Genomic DNA, 21,997 nt, shown 5'->3' with positions numbered 1-21,997 from the left:
TTTTGTTGTTGAATTTATTGGGTCCATTTATGATAGTTATATGTGTTAATGTGTTAGAAAGGTTATTTATTTCTCTACCTAAAATATATTTGCAATTGATACAGAAGTGAACAAAAACAATTTAACAAATTGTGGTATTATGTGTTACCCTTGTCCCATTTATTCCAGAATGCACAAGAAAAAATCATCGGAAAGAAAGAAACTGGCAAAACGGTCTCCAAGCCTGTCAGACAGCGGTGCAGACGGCCACTTCCAGGAAGTCATGTTTGCCGCGCCCAATCCAGCGTATAGTTACTTTGTGGAGCAGATACCACAGCGCCACCACTCCAAGCGCAGCGACCCTACGAGAGAAACTTACCCACAGCAAAACGGACGTGAACGGCAGAACGGTCAGCAAAAGGATGGGAAACGTCCTAGGCAGCGCCGTGATGATGGTGAACGCGAGGACTTTGTGGACTTCAGTAGAAACACTTATTCGTAAATTTGTTCTGCATTAAATTTTCCTATGTTAGATTGGGTTGTTTCTACATATCAGGCCTCATTATGTTTCATAAAACTAAATACCAGAATGATTCCATAATTTTGCTTTTGAAGTGTCATCATACACCGTATTTAATGTTGATAAGTGAAAGTGTGTCAATATCAGCAAAAAATCTTCATAAATTGATAGAGCCTGATGTTTTCGTAAGTGTTTTTTCTCTAATTGTTTTAAAATCAATCAACAAAGCAAGAGACTAAAAGTAGACTGCTGCTGCGCCTGTCTGTGTTCCTAAATTCGAGTACTTCAAGTAATTCAGTTGGATAACACAAGCATATATAATCATTTTCCACTAACATGTTAACCAATAATTGGTCTCCTCAATTTTTGGGTGACAAGTATTTACTGATCACTTCTTTTGAAAAACATTTATAACATAAATTTATAGCATGAAAGTTTCTTGGATTATATTTGAAAATATGATATACATTTAAATATTGTACATAGCAATGTAATCAGAGTCACTGTTAGAAAATGCTATAGTCTTTGCTGAAATTTCTTTTCTGTTTGTTATCTTATGTTAACTGTTATTGATTTATTGTTTGCTTACATTTACCTGGTTATCAAAGTCCGATGTGCATGAATCATAGAGATTAACCCATTTATGCCCAGTGGACTCTCCCATCCTTTTAAATTGGATCAATTTATTTCCAAAATTAGGGATGTCAAGTTTATTTATTTCTATATTTAGAATATTTCATAAAGAAATTTATTTTAAGCAAAGAGAACAGACCCAGATGAGACGCCGCATTATGCGGCGTCTCATCTGGGTCTACGCTGTTTGCAATGTCCTTTTTTCAGGACGCTAGGCATAAATGGGTTAATGACTTCTTGTGATAGTTGTATTCATTCAATCTTTGCTTTAAATATTCCACTTTCCTAATTAAGTTCTAGTTTAGGTATAATATGTTTAAGTTCTGTTATTGGTTTTGTTTTTTCTCTGTACTTAATATAAGTTGTGTTTTTTTATTACTATATGCGTTATTTCTGTCCATTATATCCATTTGTTTAAGCTATTTAATAACATTTCTTTTGTTATTGTAACGTTTAATTAGTGGATGATTTTTTTTATATATAATTGAACTTAAATGTTTACTTCAAAACGTGTTAATGATCTGCAATACACCTGGTATTGCTCAAAACTTGTTAAGTGTAGGCATTAAAAAAGTGTTACACTCGTTTGATACAATATTATAGAAAACTATTGCTCATAATTGATAATGAGATTTCTATTGCTATTGCAGTAAAAAACAACAACGGTTGCTGTCTTGCAATAAACTTCCTTCTTGTTAACCCAAACCTTAAATAATTATTAAATATCAACCATAACGTGTGTTGTGTTTTTAATGTGTTATTTAATGTGTTGATCAAATAATAGCTTGGCATAGTTTTTAAACGGTGAGCTCCATTGAAAAAAAGCAGAAGATTGAGTTGCATGTCCTCCCACACGGTACCCTTATAAGTTATTCCTAACATCAGCAGGAAGTTGATTTGAAGGTTCTTTAACCCTCCAGGTTATACCCATTCCCCACCTTGGCAAGATGTTAAATTGCATGTCTTCCCACACTGTATTAAATGCCCTTATCCCGACAATTAGCAGGAAGTTGCGTTGCATGTTCTTCCAAACAGTGTGTAATTCCCATATCAACACCATCAGCCAAAGGTTGAGTTGATTGTATTCTCACACTACGCCATGAATCATTATTCATTCCATCAGAAGCCGAAGAATATCGAGTTGCTTGTGTTACAACTAATATCACCTATTAACTATATCCCAACAATCAGAACAAGTTGAATTGCATGTTTTTCCACAATGTTACTAGATATGTGGACCATAATATTCACTAATGTGATAATCTTGAGATTTCACTTTGCAAAACAATATATGTCCGTTATTATGATAAAGTTGTAACTGTCGCTTTGACATTCAAACTTTGTGTCATGAATACATTTTAATTAATAATACCATTGTGTGGGTTTTTACAACATTCTTAAATTCTCCTTTATCAAACTTTTGATATATTTTGTCAAATTCTGTTTTGAAGTGTGCTTGCTGAATCCTTGCTGATATTTAAACTATGCAGCTTTTGCGATTATTTTTTAATTCAATGGTCGCCGTGGCGTAATGGATATGGTGTCGGCCTAGCGATCGGGAGGTCAAATGTTTGATCCCCACGTTGGGGGCGATCTTTAGCTTTCGCCTAAAAGACATCAAGTACTGGTTCTACCCAGGTTCCAAGACTCCTTGTAAAGTCAAATTGCGTTTATGATCCAGTGGAGCCCTGCATTTGATGGGAAGGAGATGACATTGTTACTTACTTTACAAATTCTCATCATTTTCAGCGTTTATTTAATTGTTAATTTAAAAATTATTTTGTTTCTATGCCATTTTATTTGGAAAACAGTCACTCTTGTACACCACATTCTTCGTATAAAATTGTGTTCTTAGAATATCTATACAATAACAAAAGATATCCACATTAAACTTTTATTTGGGTAGATCTCAATCAAAAGCATAATTCTAATCTATGTTATATGAGACGTCATGATGAAACTTCACACTAAGAAAGTTTGGAAACCAGTTCTTAAAACTGGCCTGCACATATCCTTGACAAAGAGGCATATAGGGATATTTTAAACAATTTGACAGTGACAGGTCCAAGTTTATGTTTTATGTCCAGGATGTCTGCCCTGTCTGAAAAGAGCATTTAGAGTCATTCCAATGAACATTTATGCGGATCTTATGGATTTACTGCTGATTCTTAGACAATAAGGCTTGGTAAATATTCTCTTCTGGCTTTGGTTGAAGTGAAGATGTACCTAAATTATAATTTATCAAAATAAAAATACTTAAAATGAGTTCTTATGACAATAACATTGACTTGAATTGTGTCATTAAGAAAGTGATAATTTTCTATTAGGTATCATACTCATCATACACATAAATATAAATCTGAACAATACCTGACACACTGATTCAGACATTATACATGTACACACAATACCTGACACACTGATTCAGACATTATACATGTACACACAAATAATAATAAAAGTACTTAACATGAACATCTTTAACAAATAGTAGTATATTATTAATACAAACAAATAACTTAACTACTTCTCTCAAACAAAATCTTTCCAATAGATAGATTTGAATAAACCAATAACTTATTTTTTGCATATAATACGTGATCATATATTAATTAAAATTGTGTAATTGTATTGATACATACTGGTTTAATGGGAATTTTCTGTTAATTTCACATAGGAAATATTGAATATGTTTTATTCCAGTTGTTACTGTGTCTTTTAAACATTGTATACAAAACTGTAATACTGTTTTAAATGACAACTTCATATATGAAAATAGGTAATGATCATCATCCAACTCCTACTGTCAGTTGGCCTTAAATGCTATAATGTAATTATTTTCCATTCCCACAATGAGTGAGCCTGTGCGCTTACTATAATGAACAGATCTTGGGTAAGTAACTATGACGTACCATTAGGATCTAAAGTCACGAATTCTTCCTTAGGAAGAATTAATTATTCCTTAGGAAGATTTAAATCTTCCTAAGGAAGATTTAAATCTTCCTAAGGAATAATTAATTCTTCCTAAGGAAGAATTCGTGACTTTAGATCCTAATGGTACGTCATAGACTGGCATCTAAAGTCACGAATTCTTCCTAAGGAAGATTTAATTATTCCTTAGGAAGATTTAAATCTTCCTAAGGAATAATTAATTCTTCCTAAGGAAGATTTAAATCTTCCTAAGGAATAATTAAATCTTCCTTAGGAAGAATTCGTGACTTATGACCCTTTTAGCCGCCTCATCGAAATCTTCCTAAGGAAGAATTAATTGTTCCTACGCATGTTATCACTAATCAGGGTTCTGCTAAAAATAACAACCAATCAAAATACGCGTTACATTTCACGCGCGCTATATCTCCCTTGAATTTTGAATTCTTCCTAAGGCAGATTTAATTGTTCCTGCGAATATTATAGCCAATGAAAATAATGAACGAAGTTCAACGCTTAATTATGCAATTTTGTATTTAGTTAAATGAGTATATAATTCAAGTTGTATTTTAATGATTTTTATTTCTAATTATGCAGTTATTCGTTCAATTATCGAATTTACTTTAAAAAGCAGCGGTATTTGTATCTTGATCCAATAACAACATAGATTCTAGATCTATATACAACTAGACTTAAGTAGTTTAAACTGTGAATTGTTTATAATCTTTTATAAATTAATAAATGACGTCGTAATTTACAACATGGACTGATATATATATATATGAAATCATGTATGCATAGTTTTAAAACATTTTACATATTATTAATGTTTTATTATGCATACGACATTTATCATCATTATATGCAATTATTATACAGAACAGAGCATAATATAACACCGTGGCAAGGCACGCTTTAGTCTGCAAAGTGGAACGCTTCGGCAATTGTACGCTTACGCCGACATTCTGTTTTATTAGAATCGCGTTGTTGTTCATTGTTGTTGATATTTACCCTCGGATATCCGAACCGTTTGCTGCACGTTTAACTTATTCCGAGTTAAAAAAATGACCAAAATCACTTATTCCACATTGCACTGTACACTGTCTTCATTCAGACTTCTTATTGAGCTGTTTAAAGCCATTAATTAACAACTAGCAATAAGAACGAAATCTGTTACGCGCCGTTATATAATAAGATCTTATCTTGCAGATTTTGTATTCATTTGTATAAGTAATTTCCCGGACAGAACAAAGTGTTATCAATTGGCAAACATTCTCAAACGACATCGATTTATTCTATTATTTTCATGATAATTAGCAACTGAGATAATTTCTAACAACTGCCGCCTAATTGAACAGATCAAAACATAATGGCGGGTATTCAATTTTAATCAATAAATTCAAATAAAGACATTACAAACCTCGATCGAGAGAAAATCAATTATAATTGTTACCCTTTACAGGCATCTAGCAATGTTTGCCTTTTTTCACCGTTTTTTGTACTTTTAAAATATACAATTTTCTCGTGGATACAGCTGAACATAAATATTTTATTATTCATTTTTTTATCAATTTCTCTCAATGAAGGAATATATTGATATAATGATACACATTGCGTATTCGGTGTTTTCGGTTGTTTTCGGTGGCAAAAAACGCTGGTATTACGCACATTTATTCAAATCCAGCTCCATAGAATAAAGTCAAGCAAACTGTCTTACTATACCACGGAAATAGTACCTTACATATGAATAGTTATATCTCAATTTGTTACATAATATAAAAAATGTCTACCGGTATTACAAATCTGTAAAGATTGGCCATGCATGTTTATCACATTACATTGTATCTATTTATAATGTCATGGATTAGACAATAAACTTGTTAACTATGATAATATAACGTCTATGTAAACATATGTCTGCACAAAGATAAATAGGGGGTCTCAAACTCTGATTATTTTCAAATGGGGCCCTTCCTAGCCCCATCCTCGCCTCTAAGTCTACACTTCGTTGACATGTGACAATACCCGGACCCAAAGCCCCTATAATTCAAGTATTGCGTAGGGCCATTACGGATTAACCAATTAGCGTCAGGTGTTAATGACTCGATACTCATGGTCCTGGTCGTCCCCTTTTTTTGGTGCGAACATTACCAACCAATCAAATGCCATCTTTTTTAAATAAATACCTGGGATTTAGTATATGTTGCTCGACCAATACATTAATGTATATCGTTAAGCAGAAAGAAATCACCATGTTGTCGCAAAGTATTGTGTTATTTGTGTTCATTTTTCTGTCCCTGATGCTGGATTTTCGGCAAGTTCAAGGTATTTAAACGTTTACATTCATTCAAAAACACTAAATGAATTCGGATATCATTTATGGTTATTCATGTAAACAACTGTTTAAGAAATGACAATTTCTATCACATTAGCACTTCGAATGTGTGTAATTCTGTTCTGGAAAATACAACAGCACTTAGCGTGCATACATCTCCCCCTACTTTCGAGTCTATAGCATACCGTTTCTAAATATAGAGTAACGCGGTGCTTTGTGACGTCACTCACCTTTAGTTAAAGAAAACGGCGATTCAAAATTGACAAAATATTATTTATATTCTTTTATTATCGATTTTTCCCTTTTCACTCTAGGTGGTGAGTCTAACTAATTGTTATGAACGTTTTTAACACACCATTTGATGCATTTACTTTTTGGTTACCGGTATTTATGATCAAAGTCATATTTGTTAATAGAATCATACAAAAACATCATTATAAGCCGTGTAAGTAAGAAAAGATGATTTACTGTATTATCAGGGAGTTCAATTTAAAGATGTCTAAGAAATTTAGAAAATAAAAACAATTATGTGAATATGTATACCCCCGGATTTCATTAAAACAAGTATCGTGAAGGTAAAGCTTTCGTACACTTAAGGAGCAATCGTAACACAAGTTTAACCCTTGTTGTTCGTGTATAACAGTGTACTACTAGTAATGTTAATATGCATACTATAACATATAACCCATGAACAAAATGAGTTGAAATTTATTGTGTACATAGTAATACGAGTTACTAACTCCGCTACCAACATAATGCTGAATCGGCAGCACTTATACGACCTCTAGTATCATTGGCATTTGGGAACCCAAATCCTCACAATTAACATGGTATTAAAGTTGATAAGAATGAAATATGAACATGCTTTTAGTAGTAGAAGAAATGTTAGCTCATGTAAGTGTATAATGTAAGCCTCAAATTGAAAATTCAATTCCTAGAAAATATATTAGACGTTTTCTACAATTTTATCAATAAATCGTCTCTTTTTAAAGAATGTTCTGGTATTGATCGTTCATTCATCTGTCCGACCGTGTGTCCGTCTGACTTTCGTCCGGAGCTGTTTCTCAGTAATAATTGCATGTGATTTCATGTAACGTAAAATGTATATCACGATACTGTGGTAGTGCAGGTGTAAATATGATTGTGATCGGTCTAGCAACTCCAGTATTATACCCCATTATTTGACTGACTTTTGTCAACACCCGGAGCTGTTTCTTAGTCACTATTGCCTGTAATTGTGTATAATTATGCTGCTGTGGTGCGCGCGTAAATATGTTATGATTATATTGAAAACTTCCCCTTTAATTCATTGAAATTGACGTTAATTTCCGGAGCAGTTCCTCAGTAACTATTGCATGGACGTTCATGAAAATTATAAATTAATATGTATTATCATACTGCGGTGGTATACTCGCAAATTTTGTTCGAGCACCTCCTTAATGACGCCCCCTTAGTTTTTGGAATAATGGACCGGACCTGTAACATGGAAGTTAATGGATCTTTTGCCTCTTACTGAGGCGATGCACGCCAAAATTCTGTATGGATATTCTTGGTAGCTCCAGTGTTATTCCCCCTTTAATAGTTGAAAATTTGAAATTGTGTTAGCACAGAGATGTTTCTCAGTAACTATCGCATGGAATTTTAATACAACTATAAAAAAAGGTGTTTATCATACTGCTGTGGTGCATGCAAACATTTTTTTTCATATTGGCTTGGTGTTTCGAGACCTATGCGCCATGTCTTTATTAAAAATGAGTATTTGTTTCTGCCATGATTTAGCTTCAAAATAACTATCGTCTGAAATTCGTGAAATTGCAAAGAAATATATAGCATCATAGTGTTGTGGTACACCACGGAGCATATATACGGAGAGTCCGTGGGTACACTTTCTTTGTTGGGTTCAGGTATAAAGTTATGACCCCTGAATTTGATTGAAATTGATACTTTGTGACTGTCGCTCTGCTGTATGGAATTTAATGAAATTCAAATTAAATGTGTATATCATTTTTTGGTGGTTTCATCAGGATGATATGTTTTGTTCAGAGTTGTGCTATTTAATTTTAAAGGACATTGTCACGATGTCAGAAATCCGCATGCGATGTTTTAAACGTAAGCGTATACCGAACTCCATTTGATGTATTTAAACACCACACTTCAAAATAACAATAATTTAGATGTTCCCACTAAGTTGATTGCTATAAATATTTTAGTAGCAAATATAGTATTAACCGACGTATAGTTTTTCAGCCCAATTGAAAGTCCGTTAAGCATATAGAAAATTTACAACGAATATAAACAGTAAAGCGAATCATCGCACTAATGCAATGTCTCAATAATTATTGAGATCAAATAAGTTTCTCAAAACTGTACTCAATGGCTTCCTTGACCAGGAGTTTGGAAAAGTCTCCTTTTAAAATTCCTTTGATTTTACGTGCTCACCCCTTATAACAATAGATGAGAATAACTACAAAATGTATAGCAATGAGTTAATGTCAACATTTATAAATTCGTAAATATATGCATTTTTAATTTCATGACATTTATTTTAAGCTATTTGTTAGGGTATCTTCTTTAGAATTTGAATTATAAAAATGACCAAGCGGCAAATCATGCGTCTAATGTATATAATGTGAAAACGCTTTGTTGTCCACTTATGGTGTTGCAAAATTATTTGATGTAGAGCTAATGACAACTAGTTCTCCAAAATGCTTACTTGTTCTTATGAAAACGATTATTTTCATTCAAACCAATAAATGCCCGTACCTGACAAAAAGCCCGGATACTGTATTCAAATCAATAAATGCCATAATCTATCTGTTGACCCTCCGACTAAGAGAAACACTGAGCATTGTCTTAGAATCTTAGAGTCATCTTTTATAAGTGTGTCGAGGGCTGCAATATTGATTACAAATGCATAAAACTTACTGTAACGGGCGATATTATTACAGCGATATTTGAACAGTACAAATTTCGCGTGTCGCCGCAAATGTCGCGCAAGATATCGAGTATCGCTCCGCGCGTCGTGTGTCGCAGTCTGAATTAAGAGCCCTATACACGGGATTCGGATAATATGGGCGATATTTGAATATTAAAATATCGTGCGTCGCCGCGACTGTCGCGCAAAATATCGTGCGTCGCTTCGTGTTTCGTGCGTCGCCCTTTGAACGCGAGGCACAACACACGAAGCGATACACGATAGTTTTCGCGACCGTCGCGGCGACGCACGATATTTTGCACGACAGTCGCGGCATAGTCGCGGCGACGCACGATATTTTGCGCGACAATTGCGGCGACGCTGAATATTTTTAACACGATAAATCGCCTTTTGGGCTATTTACACAAGGGCGATATATCGTGTTAAATATATCGTGCGTCGCCACGACGCCAAGACTGTCGTGCAAAAGAGCGTGCGTCACCGCGACTGTCGCGCAATGGAACGTGCGTCGCCGCGACTGTGTCTAGTGTCGCCGTTGATGACAGAAAGGGGAGATTATAGATGGCACTATCCGGATTCCGTAATAATGCCTTATAAAAATAAAGTGAATCAATTGCATTTCTTACATTTTCTGTTTTCGCGAAGAAAAATAAACATCTACGATTTCTAGATTATGTGTCTATAATGGAAATATTTTATAAACTACTTAAGCATATAATAGTGTGTTTTTTTTCAAACAAAATTAGATACTTTTTATAGAAGTGCGCGTGTCTATATTGGCATTTGAATTCCACATGTTTCTAGGTTGTCTTAATATTCATATAAACCTTTGTTTGTTTCGGAGGCGCCCAATTCCGAAGATTATAAGTTATGTTTTGATGCGTATCAGTTAACAACACAATATATTGTTTTGTGATACTTTAATCACGCGACCAAAGTAATTCAACCAATTGCGGATAGTATGTTGTGTATTGTCAGCAGCAGGTATCGTCATAATTATTCATACATGCCGGTTGATTTGTTGACTTTCTCGAAGTAATTTTGTGCGCATTATTTCGTTTTTTTATCGTCAGTAAATTCCAATTGTGCGGAAAAATGTAGGACCAGAACGACCAGTTTATCAAATAGGTTTAATTGTTTGCGTGTTGAGAATTCGTATTGATTTGTTATAATGTAAACTCTAAGTAAAGCTCTATTTCATGTACTGCTAGTGTAGTACCTTGAAAGAAGTATTTGAAAGATGTCACTTTTAATCATTCCCCATAAAGATAAAAGTTTGTGTGGCGAGTACTTTTTTTTAACAAAGATTTTTACACTTTTGTTATCCCCGCCGAAAGATCAGAGTGGGATATGTGAATTGCGATTTCGTCCGTCCGTCCCGTATGAGTCATTTATTAGGCGTATTAGGCGTAAACTGTTATTTGTTTCCACTAACATGGCCTAAAAATTAGGTAATTTAGGTGGCTTTGACTTTTTTTACATTTGACTTTTTTTGGCACATTTACATGTGGTGTTCCATTTACACAGGTAAATTTATCGACAAAGGTCTTCCAAATGTCAATGCAAACATCATTTCTATACAATTCTAAGATGGCACAATGATAATATTGATAAAATAATCCAGTTATACAAATCACTACATTGTTGGTTTTTTTTTGCTGTAAACTGGACTTCAAATGGCCAAACGAGTTTAGGGTCGGCACAACAAAAATAGTGTCGGTCGGGTTAGCGGAAACATACAACTTTCTTTGTAAAGATATTTTTTGGAAAGCGCATGCAGTGTACTGTACTTACAGTACCTACTACCTGTAATTATGCTGTATTGACTCTTTGTTTATGATGTTAGGTTATAATTGACAATAACCTACGACATATACGGTTTCAGTATTCAAGTTCGCATCACTATGCGCGCATAATATTATATACGGACACTTCTAGATTTCAAAATATTACCATAATAGTGCCGTTGTTAAAAAAGGTTAAAAAATAGTGTTTAGCTCCCCAGGCATCGTTTTTTATGAATAGACCATTTCCACTGAAAGTCTTACGGTTTCCATTTTTGCTATTTTATTTGCTTTCGAATAACAGCACCTGTATTAGTTTTCTCGCAAAGTAACACAAAGGTTTTTTTTAGCTGTGAATCCAGAAGACTCCGACTCGGACGACTTTGATTTGAGAGCTGTACACACAACACGTAAGTTATTTCTAATGTAGGTCAAAACGTGGGGTAAAAACTAACGATTGCATTTTCTGTACTGTAATAAGGTCTGCCAAGTGTACATTAATCTCGTGTATACTGTAAAGGTTTGCGTTTTATGTATAAAGTAAATAATACACATTAATATACTCAAAATTTAAGAATTGAACCCTGGCGCAAATGCTGCTTATAGTAGCGTGTCCAATATTAGTGATAATACAATTGCAAGATGTTAGTTTGTAATATTAGGTATTAATTGAATAACCATTAATATCTTTAAATGCTTTTAAGATATTTCACTTTTTTGGTCTTTGCTTCTGCATTCAACCGAAATGTGCAACATATTGTTGCTGTTTTCAGCTTTGAGTCGTCAATCGGGAAACAGAGATGCAGGTGAACAGAACGCCCATTCAAGTAGGAAACCCTTCTATTCGACCCAACTAAATACACGTTTATAGTTTATAGTACTTGTACATATTTGCGGATTATATAACAATGACGTTTTGTTTTGAAGTTGTTGTTTTTGTTTAGCCTTTTCAATGTGCATTTAATGGGTAACACGTCTAAAGCAATAATAAGTTAAATCTACCTAAGTTTTCTTTGGGTTGTGAAAAGAGACACGTTTGCACGAGAAGCTGAATAATTGAAGTTACGTATATTTTGTACTTTTTTTATAGCTACGTCACACCTCAGAGGTCATATGATTGAGTTGAATGTTTTTAATGACCTAACGTTAAGATTTCATTTAAGAATCTTTTTTATGTCTCGTTTAGTAATTGATCATGAATGGTTGTTTTTCGGAACTCGCTTACGACTGCTTATTCCGTGAACACACATGCGTAACAGAAGTAATTTACCTAAGGGCAAGGGCTTGCGTACGGTTTTTGAAAGAAGAATGGCCCGAAAGTACTAGTATCATATCATTCATTAGACAAATAGGTCACAGCGGTAAAATGTTAATTGGTTGTTCTGACGATAAGCGGAGTTTAGAATACAGTCTTTTCTTCGCTTCGATGAACGAAGGAGCAACTCACTTAATGCCGTTATTGGTTTTAGGAGAAGCGGCGCGACTTCTCGCAATAGAAGCACGATTCAGCAATCAGATTAGGCGAATAATTGGGACGCCTGGAAGAGCCGAGGCCATCACCAGCAGAGTCGCTCGCGCATTCCGCCCAGGTCCCCAGTCAACCGCCGAACAGCGACGCACAGGACGGGGTACAGGACGTGGAAGGCGACCTGAAACATTTAATGTCCTCATGCAACTGATCCGCGACCCAGCCCGAACAACCCTGCGTGGTATCGCATGGCGCCAATTATCGTCTGGTGCAGAGTACGGTAAGTTGCAAACATGAGTATGACCCGATTCACAATAACAAGACCATTCAAAACAGCAAATGCCATTCAACAAAAATTAAATCTTAAATCCATCCATTATCACGATATTTTGGAATTGTCCGGAGCTGGCTTTCATTAACGCGTGCATAGAATGGCATGAAACTTCAACTTAATTGATTCAAATTCAGGAATAAACTCCGTTCAGATCTGTTTCACAGTAAATGTTGTATAAATGGAAACTTATAAATATTGTGTATTATCGAATTGGGGTTTTGGATGTTGAAGTTTTGTCGGAACTCGCTCAATGGTACGGCCCTTCAACTCAAGGAATGTTATCCCTTCCGAGGTAATTCGCAGAAACTGCCGGGTGAAATTTCACGTACAATGAATAATTATAAGTGTGTAACAATCAATGTATCATTATAATCTGATTGTGCACGCATATATTCTGTAGGGATTTGTAAGGTTGTTTTAACTTATTATTGATTGATTTTTAGGAATAGAGAAGTTTTTTTCTATACTTATACATAGTTATTCAAATCCAGATACACTTATATCTCCGGAGTCGGACGGCTTTCGAATTTCAATGATCAGACTGCCGATCACAATGACGTCGGCGGAACTGCACGCCCTGGTAACCAGAAGTTTCCCGATGTTGACATCGACAGGCTATCAGTACATGTACAACCCTGTCGGAAGACCAATGATGGTTATCGATGCCGAAACCCCTGAACAACTGCGAGATTTCTATCGCACTCATCGTTCGAGCAACACTGCTCCGCGTCTTACGATCCGACCTTTGCAGCTCATCACCAGAGAGGTAGGAAATTAACAAAAAGACATTCCATCGCCCTCATTGTGCGTTTCAGCTTCTGTATTTGTGCACTTTCTAAAGTGGTCCAGCTTAATTGTACATGATGTATAACATAATTTGTCAAAATTAAATGCATCACGATAAGTTTAAAGGGATCTTTTCACGCTTTGGTAAATTGACAAAATTGAAAAAATTTGTTTCAGATTCGTAAGTTTTCGTTTTAGTTATGATATTTGTGAGGAAACAGTAATACTGAACATTAACCATGCTCTAATATAGCCATTATATGCATCTTTTGACGATTTTAAAACCTAAAAATTATAAAGCGTTGCAACGCGAAACGAATGAATAATTTGGAGAGTTCTGCTTTTGTCGTATAATTTTGTAAAACTACGAAGATTGCTTATATAATGTATAAAATACGTCAAGATGTGACTCGGCGGAATAGCTCAGTAGGCTAAAGCGTTTTTACTTCAGGACTCTGGCAGGACTCCAGGCGTCACTGGTTCGAGACCTGCTCCGGGCAATGTTCTTTTCCTTTTTTTATTTTTTTTCTTGATTTTTTACTGGAGCTTTTACGATCCAATGTTTACATTTATCAATATAAAGCATTTAATGAATAAGTTAAAAAAAAATGCCAAAATCTGTGAAAAGGCCCCTTTAAATGCAGTGCTCAGCGCTTGTTAGAATGTTATACATGTATTTATCATAACATTAATATATAACGTATAACGTATTTGTTAATTATGAAGTAATCAATTAAATGTTGTATAGTTTTAATTGTTAATACATGCGGTTAACTTACGACATCTTAGTTGTACTCGTCGAAATTTTCTAAAGCAAAAGTTTGTTCCACTTACCAGTTTTGTTGAGGTGTGATTTGTTTAAGTCGAATATTCTATTTTCGAATATAGGGAATTAACGTTGCCTAGATATTTGAATGATTTATTTTAGAATCTTAAACCGTCTACATGGTGATTATATCAACCGGTATTAACCAAATTAAAAATTGTATTTATTATTAGATTTTGCAAGCAGCGGTTTCTCAACGCGATTTCCGAACGACGGATTCGGAAACACACCCAATGCCGACCGCTCCCCGCTTGGTAAATAAGTTATGAAAATAAATGCAGTTGATTATGATAATTGTGAATAACATTATGATGAAACTGAAGTTAATGAAATGGTGGCCAATGATGATAATGATGATGGTGGTGGTGATGTTGTTGATGTTGATAATGATGATGATGATGATTATGATGAAGAAGAAGAAGAAGAAGAAGAAGAAGAAGAAGAAGAAGAAGAAGAAGATGATGATGATGATGATGATGATGATGATGATGAGGATGAGGATGAGGATGATGTGCTTGTTTTTAAGTAGTACTTTTAGTGTAAGTTTGAGATTTTATTGTTTCATTAATCGTCTTATAGCTATACACATAGGGAAGTGTCTTGTTGATCTTCCTAATCTATATGGTTACTGTGCATGCTTTAGTAGAACTTATAGTAGAAGTTTGAGATTTTATTGTTCCATTAATTGTCTTATGCTTTACACATTGAGTAGTTTTGATCGATTTCTTTTGAAACAGTGTTGCAAAATGTATTCGCATCTGCGATACGTCAAATATTCTTATGTGAAGCTCCATTGAATGTGCATTTTTGCATGAAAAAAGCGCTATATAAATCATATTAATAATTATGGACATGTTAATAATAGCGAGATCAATATGACTGCATTATAGGAATCTATCCAGGAAACACGTAATATTCGACAGCAGCAAGACACCGCCTACGCCGAGTCACTTCAAACCGACAGAGAACGAGTATGTTCACACGTTTGGTAAAATTTACTTTCCTAGTCATTCTTGTATGGACATTTAAAGCCCTTTTGGGGCGTTTGAACGTTTGAAATATTAGACTTTTGCCTAAAAATGTATTACAGTACACCAATAATCTGAAACGAGGCTGTCATTAATTATCGATGGGTTTTATCTACTAAATGCTTTAGTGTTAAATCTGCGAAATTCGATTTTGATTTTGAAAGGAAATTTCCATAGAAACGCTAGCGTGTACGCATGCCACGAATTACTCGAAGTTAGCTCTGTCCTATCGCGCTTAGACTCAAGTTTGGACGATTTTTAGCTCATCTATTTTTTGAAAAAAAATTATGAGCTATTGTCATCACCTTGGCGTCGGCGTCGGCGTCTGCGTCGGCGTTGGCGTCGGCGTCCGATTAAGTTTTGCGTTTAGGTCCACTTTTCTCAGAAAGTATCAATGCTATTGCATTCAAACTTGGTACACTTACTAACTATCATAAGGGGACTGGGCAGGCAAAGTTAGATAACTCTGGCATGCATTTTGACAGAATTATGTGCCCTTTTTATACTTAGAAAATAGAAAATTTTGGTTAAGTTTTGCGTTTAGGTCCACTTTTCTCAGAAAGTATCAATGCTATTGCATTCAAACTTGGTACACTTACTTACTATCATGAGGGGTGTGGGCAGGCAAAGTGAGATAACTCTGGCGTGCATTTTGACAGAATTATGTGCCCTTTTTATATTTAGAAAATTGAAAATTTTGGTTAAGTTTTGTGTTTAGGTCCATTTTATTCCTTAAGCATCAAAGCTATTGCTTTCATACTTGCAACACTTACTAACTATCATAAGGGGACTGTGCAGGCAAAGTAATGTAACTCTGACTGGCAGTTTGACAGAATTATGTGCCCTTTTTATACTTAGAAAATTGAAAATTTGGTTAAGTTTTGTGTGTAGGTCCACTTTATTCCTACAGTATCAAAGCTATTGCTTTCATACTTGCAACACTTATTAACTATCATAAGGGGACTGTGCATGTTAAGTTATGTAACTCTGACTGGCATTTGGACGGAATTATGGGCCCTTTATACTTAGAAAATTTAAAATTTGGTTAAGTTTTGTGTTTTGGTCCACTTTACCCCTAAAGTATCATAGATATTGCTTTCATACTTGGAACACTCGCAAACTATCATAAGGGAACAGTAAAAGGACAAGTTGCATAACTCTGGTTGTCATTTTTACGGAATTATGGCCTTAGTAACTTTGAATATATGGTTAAATTTTGTGTTTTGATCCACATTACTTCTTAAGTATCAAGGCTATTGCTTTCAAACTTCAAATACTTTCATGCTATCATGAGGTTAATGTACCTGGCAAGTTGAATTTTACCTTGACCTTTGAATGACCTAGACTCTCAAGGTCAAATTATTAAATTTTGCTAAAATTGCCATTACTTCTTCATTTGTGATTAGATTTGATTGATACTTTGACAAAACTACTCTTACTTGACATACCACAATAGACTCCACCCAAACCATCCCCCGTGCCCCCCCCCCCTACCCCCCTCCCCCCCCCTATTTTTTTTTTAAGATTATCTCAAAAATGACCACCACACCCTCACACTATACCCCCCCCCCCCCCCAATTTTTTTAAATGGTTAAAAAACACAAATATTTATTTTTATTATTTTATGTTTTAAATACCTTCCAACCATCGCACCCAAGAATCCCCCAACCCCCTCCCCCCACTCGAATCCCCCCCCTAATTTTTTTTTAGATCATCTCACAAATTACCACCACACCCTCACACTATACCCCCCCCCCCACCCCACCCATCCCTCACCCCAATTTTTTTTTGAAACGGTTAAAAAACACAAATATTTATTTTTATTATTTTATGTTTGAAATACCGTCCAACCATCGCACCCAAGAATCCCCGCCCACTCCCCCCACCCACCCACCCCAGTTTTTTATTTTTTGCGTTTTTTTCCGCATTTTTGGAAGATATTGTAATAAATTCCACACCCCTGCACTATACACCCCTCTTCCCTCCACCCCTCCCTCCTTTGTGATTGAAAATGAGAGTCCCTTCACCTTTAAAAAGAAAATGGATGAGCGGTCTGCACCCGCAAGGCGGTGCTCTTGTTTAATGATTACTGCAGAAGCTAGTTATTTTATTTTAAGCGGACAGATAAATCAGTTAAAAGATTAATCCGGTTGTTGATGATAATTTTGATGAACATGATGATAATGATGATCTGAACTCTAAATACTGAGCACCGGAAACATACTCAGTATAAACCCTTCTTATATGCCAATTACATTTCTTAATTTCTTTTATAGACAATTTTCTTGTGGGACCATGCCAAGTGCCGCTTATTCTTTCTTTAAAAAATGTCCTATTTTAACTTGTATTGTTTTATAGACACGCGCCACCGCTGAGCAGCACCAGCGAGCGGAACTTGTTAGACATCTAGAAATTCGCCGCATTGAAGACTTGCAACGGGTATGGCCTAGTTAAAGACTAAAAAAGGAGTGATATGCAGGGTTACTACTGTTGTTTTGGATTTAAATGTCTGTATATAAGACTCAAATTGAATATTGCATTCATTAAAGCGGGTACGCACCATACTGCAGATGTTTAATGACTAAAACATAAAAGTCTAGGAGAGCCTATCAGAATATCATGCGTCCGTAAATGCGAAATAAGCAGGATATTTAATTTGAAATAACACCGACTGTACAGACAAATATTGCATCAAGTATATCATGCATGTACAATGTAATGCTAAATTGAGATTTGCGGACCGTGTGTGTCTTAATTGTTTAATGAGTGCACCGGGATTCTCTCCCATATGACCATCGCCCACAGGCAGACGTGTTAGTTGGTTACAGGAGATTGTGCAAGATACAGGAGACACCCCTTTCCAGAGGTGACACTGGGTATTTTAGTGCCCAGTGTATAGCACCTAGTACACTGTACCTCGATTTTACGTCTCATTCGTAAGACGAGTTTGTAGGTCACGTGCAGAGGGGGGATCGAACCAGCGATCTTTGGATTGTGAAGCCAGTGCGTTACTATTAGACACGGATCTGCTACTTTTTTATCCAGAACATTCTATTCGCCATTGTGAAAGTCGAAAACAATCGCCAAAAAAACATTGCTTATATGTATTGTTAATATTTCATTAATATTTCAGCTGCGTGATGCAAGACGTTCGCGAATCCAACCGGAGGTAGACCAGGGTGTAACCGTTCGTTTTCGCTTTCCTAGTGGCGAAACAGCAAGTAGATTGTTCGGACCAGATGCGGGCGTGGAGGTAATTGAATTCACGCGCTCTCGCATGAACCACGGTGTAAAAATTTAAATGAGGTTTTAAAAGTAACACCATATTTGAAATAGTTTATAATTTAGTGACCGTTCATTGCATTCTTAATAGTGAAACCATCGCTAGAAATACCCTCATGGGGAATATCAAAGCCACCCATTTTTAACCTAGTCAAATATTCTAAAAATGGCCGAGGTAACGTGTGTATTTATATTTAGCCTTCCTTTGATTTCAATCGATCACGTCGTTATATTTCCTTATGTGTAGGAACTAATCAACTTCGTGGGAGCCCGTGAGGATGCCACACGGCATTTCTGCCTAAGCAACCGGTTCGGGCCTTCCATCGACAGCAGAGAGACAAGTACAGATGGCACTCTATCGACATTCGGTATAGCGGGTCCCACCACTCTGTTCGTTGTCTGGATTGAAGAGGTATACGAAACTGAAATACTATATACCAGTAATGATCAGTTTCTGATTACTAACATCAAGCCTTGGCAATGAGATTGAATTCGTGCTGGTTTATTGTCTGTTTTTAAATTCATGACAATTGTTCGCTGAAAGACTATGTTCTACCTAGATTAACGACTATGTTCTACCTAGATTAACTTAAGATAAATAACAATCTGTTAAAAGTATTATTACGGCATACCTAAATATCACCAGAACGATTTGTTTCGACCATATCACACCTGTTTTTAAACTTGAGTTCATTGGCTTCGGGTACACCGCAGGATATCATAAAGAAAATACCGATGAACACATAAGAAGCTCTAAAATGATGTACCAAACTTGAACTCCAATGGATAACTTATAAATAGGTCAAAGAAAATGTTGTTATTCATTGTTCTTCATAGAACCACGATGATGATCACGGCGACTTTCGGCATTCACGCGCTCAGTCGTTACACCCTAGTGGTCTGTCTGTATATTGTTTTTTATTTACTTAGCCAATTGTACACTAGCATATGGTTCTGATATGTAACAGGAAATGTTCTGAATGCCAGAAACATATGGTGTCAGAATAGATTATAATACATTCACTCTGAAGTTTCTCTAAATTAATGACATTTTAATTAAGATATAAAGGAGCTTTCTATCACACACGTATTACGTATTTTAGATCTGTTTGTGTGTTTTGTCAGAATGAAAACAGATAGCATTATATATAAACAACTTATCTAAATCATATATTTATCTCCCACAGGACAACCCGCATCGTAGTTCGGCGTATGAATCTAATGAACGACATGCTGGACCAGTTCAGCGACGACAGTATCATCGAGACAACAGTTCGAGTTGACGTCGTTGGAGAACAGGCCGTTGACGAGGATGGAGTGTTTCGCGATGTTCTTAGTGGGTTCTGGGGTGAAGTTATAGATCGCTTTTTCGTTGGACTGGATCAGGCTGCCCCAGTTTTCTCCGGCGCAACACCCACATCTATATGGGAGGCAATTGGCCGGATATTGTACGTCGGCCTAGTCCAGCTGGGATACCTCCCGCTTAGGTTTGGCCTTGCCAGCCTTATTTTCGGCGTATTTGGTGCGTTACATGACGACCATCTACTGCTCTCATGGATAGGAAGTCTCGGGGGACTGGAGCGGGAGGTCATGTCCCAAGCTATTGACGTCGGTGTGCGCAATTGTGATCGGGGCATATTGTGTGACATTTTGGGACGACACGCAGTGCCCGAGCTGCCGACGGACATCAACATGCGGCGCCTGGCGCTCCAGTGTGCAGAGGTTCAGTTTGTGGCCGGAGCCATGTATCCGCTGCACAGAATGCGTTTAGAGCGTCTGCGCCCCCCACCTCATATCTCCGTCACACACCATGGGCATTATTGAAAGATTACGACCATCCAGTCGGGCAGTTTCGGAAATGATTCAGACAGAAGCCACCAATAGCGATGAAGAACGAGTTTTAGGATATCTGAGACGTTTTATTAGAGATATAAATAGTGATCTCCTGCGCCTTTTTTGTCGGTTTGTTAGCGGAAGCGACAACTTAAGTTTTGCCGCGATAAGCGTCAATTTTGTTCCCCACCTACGAGGCCTGGCTCGAAGGATCGTAGCACATACATGCTCGCAGACACTAGACCTCCCAACATCGTACATGACGTACAATGAGTTCGCCGCCGAAACACGAGCTATATTACAGGCAGGTCACTGGGAGATGGACTTCGTTTGAAACATTGTAGAAGCACTCTTATAGATTTGACTTACCGTGTTTTTTTGTGGTTTTTTTTGGTTTAAAAATACAGGAAAATAGAGGTGTCTCAGTGAATATTGGTTTCATTTATATAAAATAAATATTTATTACACTTGTATATTGAGTGATACAATTTATCAGAGATTACTTGACGGGCAGCTTTGAGCTTCCGGCTTCTTTTTTTTTTCTTTCTTACTTTTACTTTGTTTTGTTTTCTTTTCATATTGCAAAAACATAAATAATAACCTATAGTTTGACCACAATTATCACTATTTTTCCTTGCAGATTGGGTATATTTTAAAGACGAAATATTTATAAAAAAAACATTCTATTGTACGTGCATATGCACCCATAAATTGTACTTGAAGGAAAAATGTTTGCTATGTATGTACATGCATAATGTTTGTTTTTTTAGTGATATTAAATTTAAAAAAAAAATTTGTTTCTCTAACATCATCCTTAATGTAAAAACGTAAGAATACACGAGTGCAAGTTAAAAACTAGAGTGTTAACAAGGTTTGACTAAAGTCATATAAGGAAAAATGCCCCGCCCCCTGGCAGCCATGTTTTCAAGCAAACGTAATCATTTTCGAACTCATCCAAGATATCATTAAAACCAATCTTCTGACCAAATTTCATGAAGATTGGACAATAAATGTGGCCTCTAGAGAGTGAACAAGGCAAATGTTGACGTCGCATAACGGACAACGCACGACGGACAAAAGGCGATCACAAAAAAAAGTTAGTGATAAAGAAAACACTATTGGCAAATGATTTTGTTTAAACAACTTTTTGTTTTTCACAAAAGATGAACACGAGGAAATAACGTATACGTATGTACACATTAAACAGATTACACATGATCCGTATATAATATCACCCGTCTTCAGCTAAGTAACTCACGCTGTATATATTTATGATAATTTATAACTACGATTATATTTATTTAATATATATATTTTTACACCCAT

General features: G+C 35.9%; 1 protein-coding gene across 1 annotated transcript in view; it reads left to right on the top strand.

Moving 5' to 3' along the window:
• The window catches only part of LOC127871073 (uncharacterized), a 156,558-nt gene extending 154,691 nt beyond the window's left edge, over window positions 1-1,867 (top strand). Inside the window, exon 93 of the mRNA XM_052413720.1 lies at window positions 169-1,867. Within this exon, the coding sequence (XP_052269680.1) occupies window positions 169-481 (313 nt within the window). The 3' untranslated portion in view covers window positions 482-1,867. The remainder of the gene's footprint in view (window positions 1-168) is intronic.
• The last annotated feature ends 20,130 nt before the right edge of the window (window positions 1,868-21,997 follow it).

This window comes from Dreissena polymorpha, chromosome 3, assembly GCF_020536995.1.
Source record: "Dreissena polymorpha isolate Duluth1 chromosome 3, UMN_Dpol_1.0, whole genome shotgun sequence".
Taxonomy (NCBI): Eukaryota; Metazoa; Mollusca; class Bivalvia; order Myida; family Dreissenidae; genus Dreissena; species Dreissena polymorpha.
This window is presented reverse-complemented; position numbering and strand designations above follow the sequence as displayed.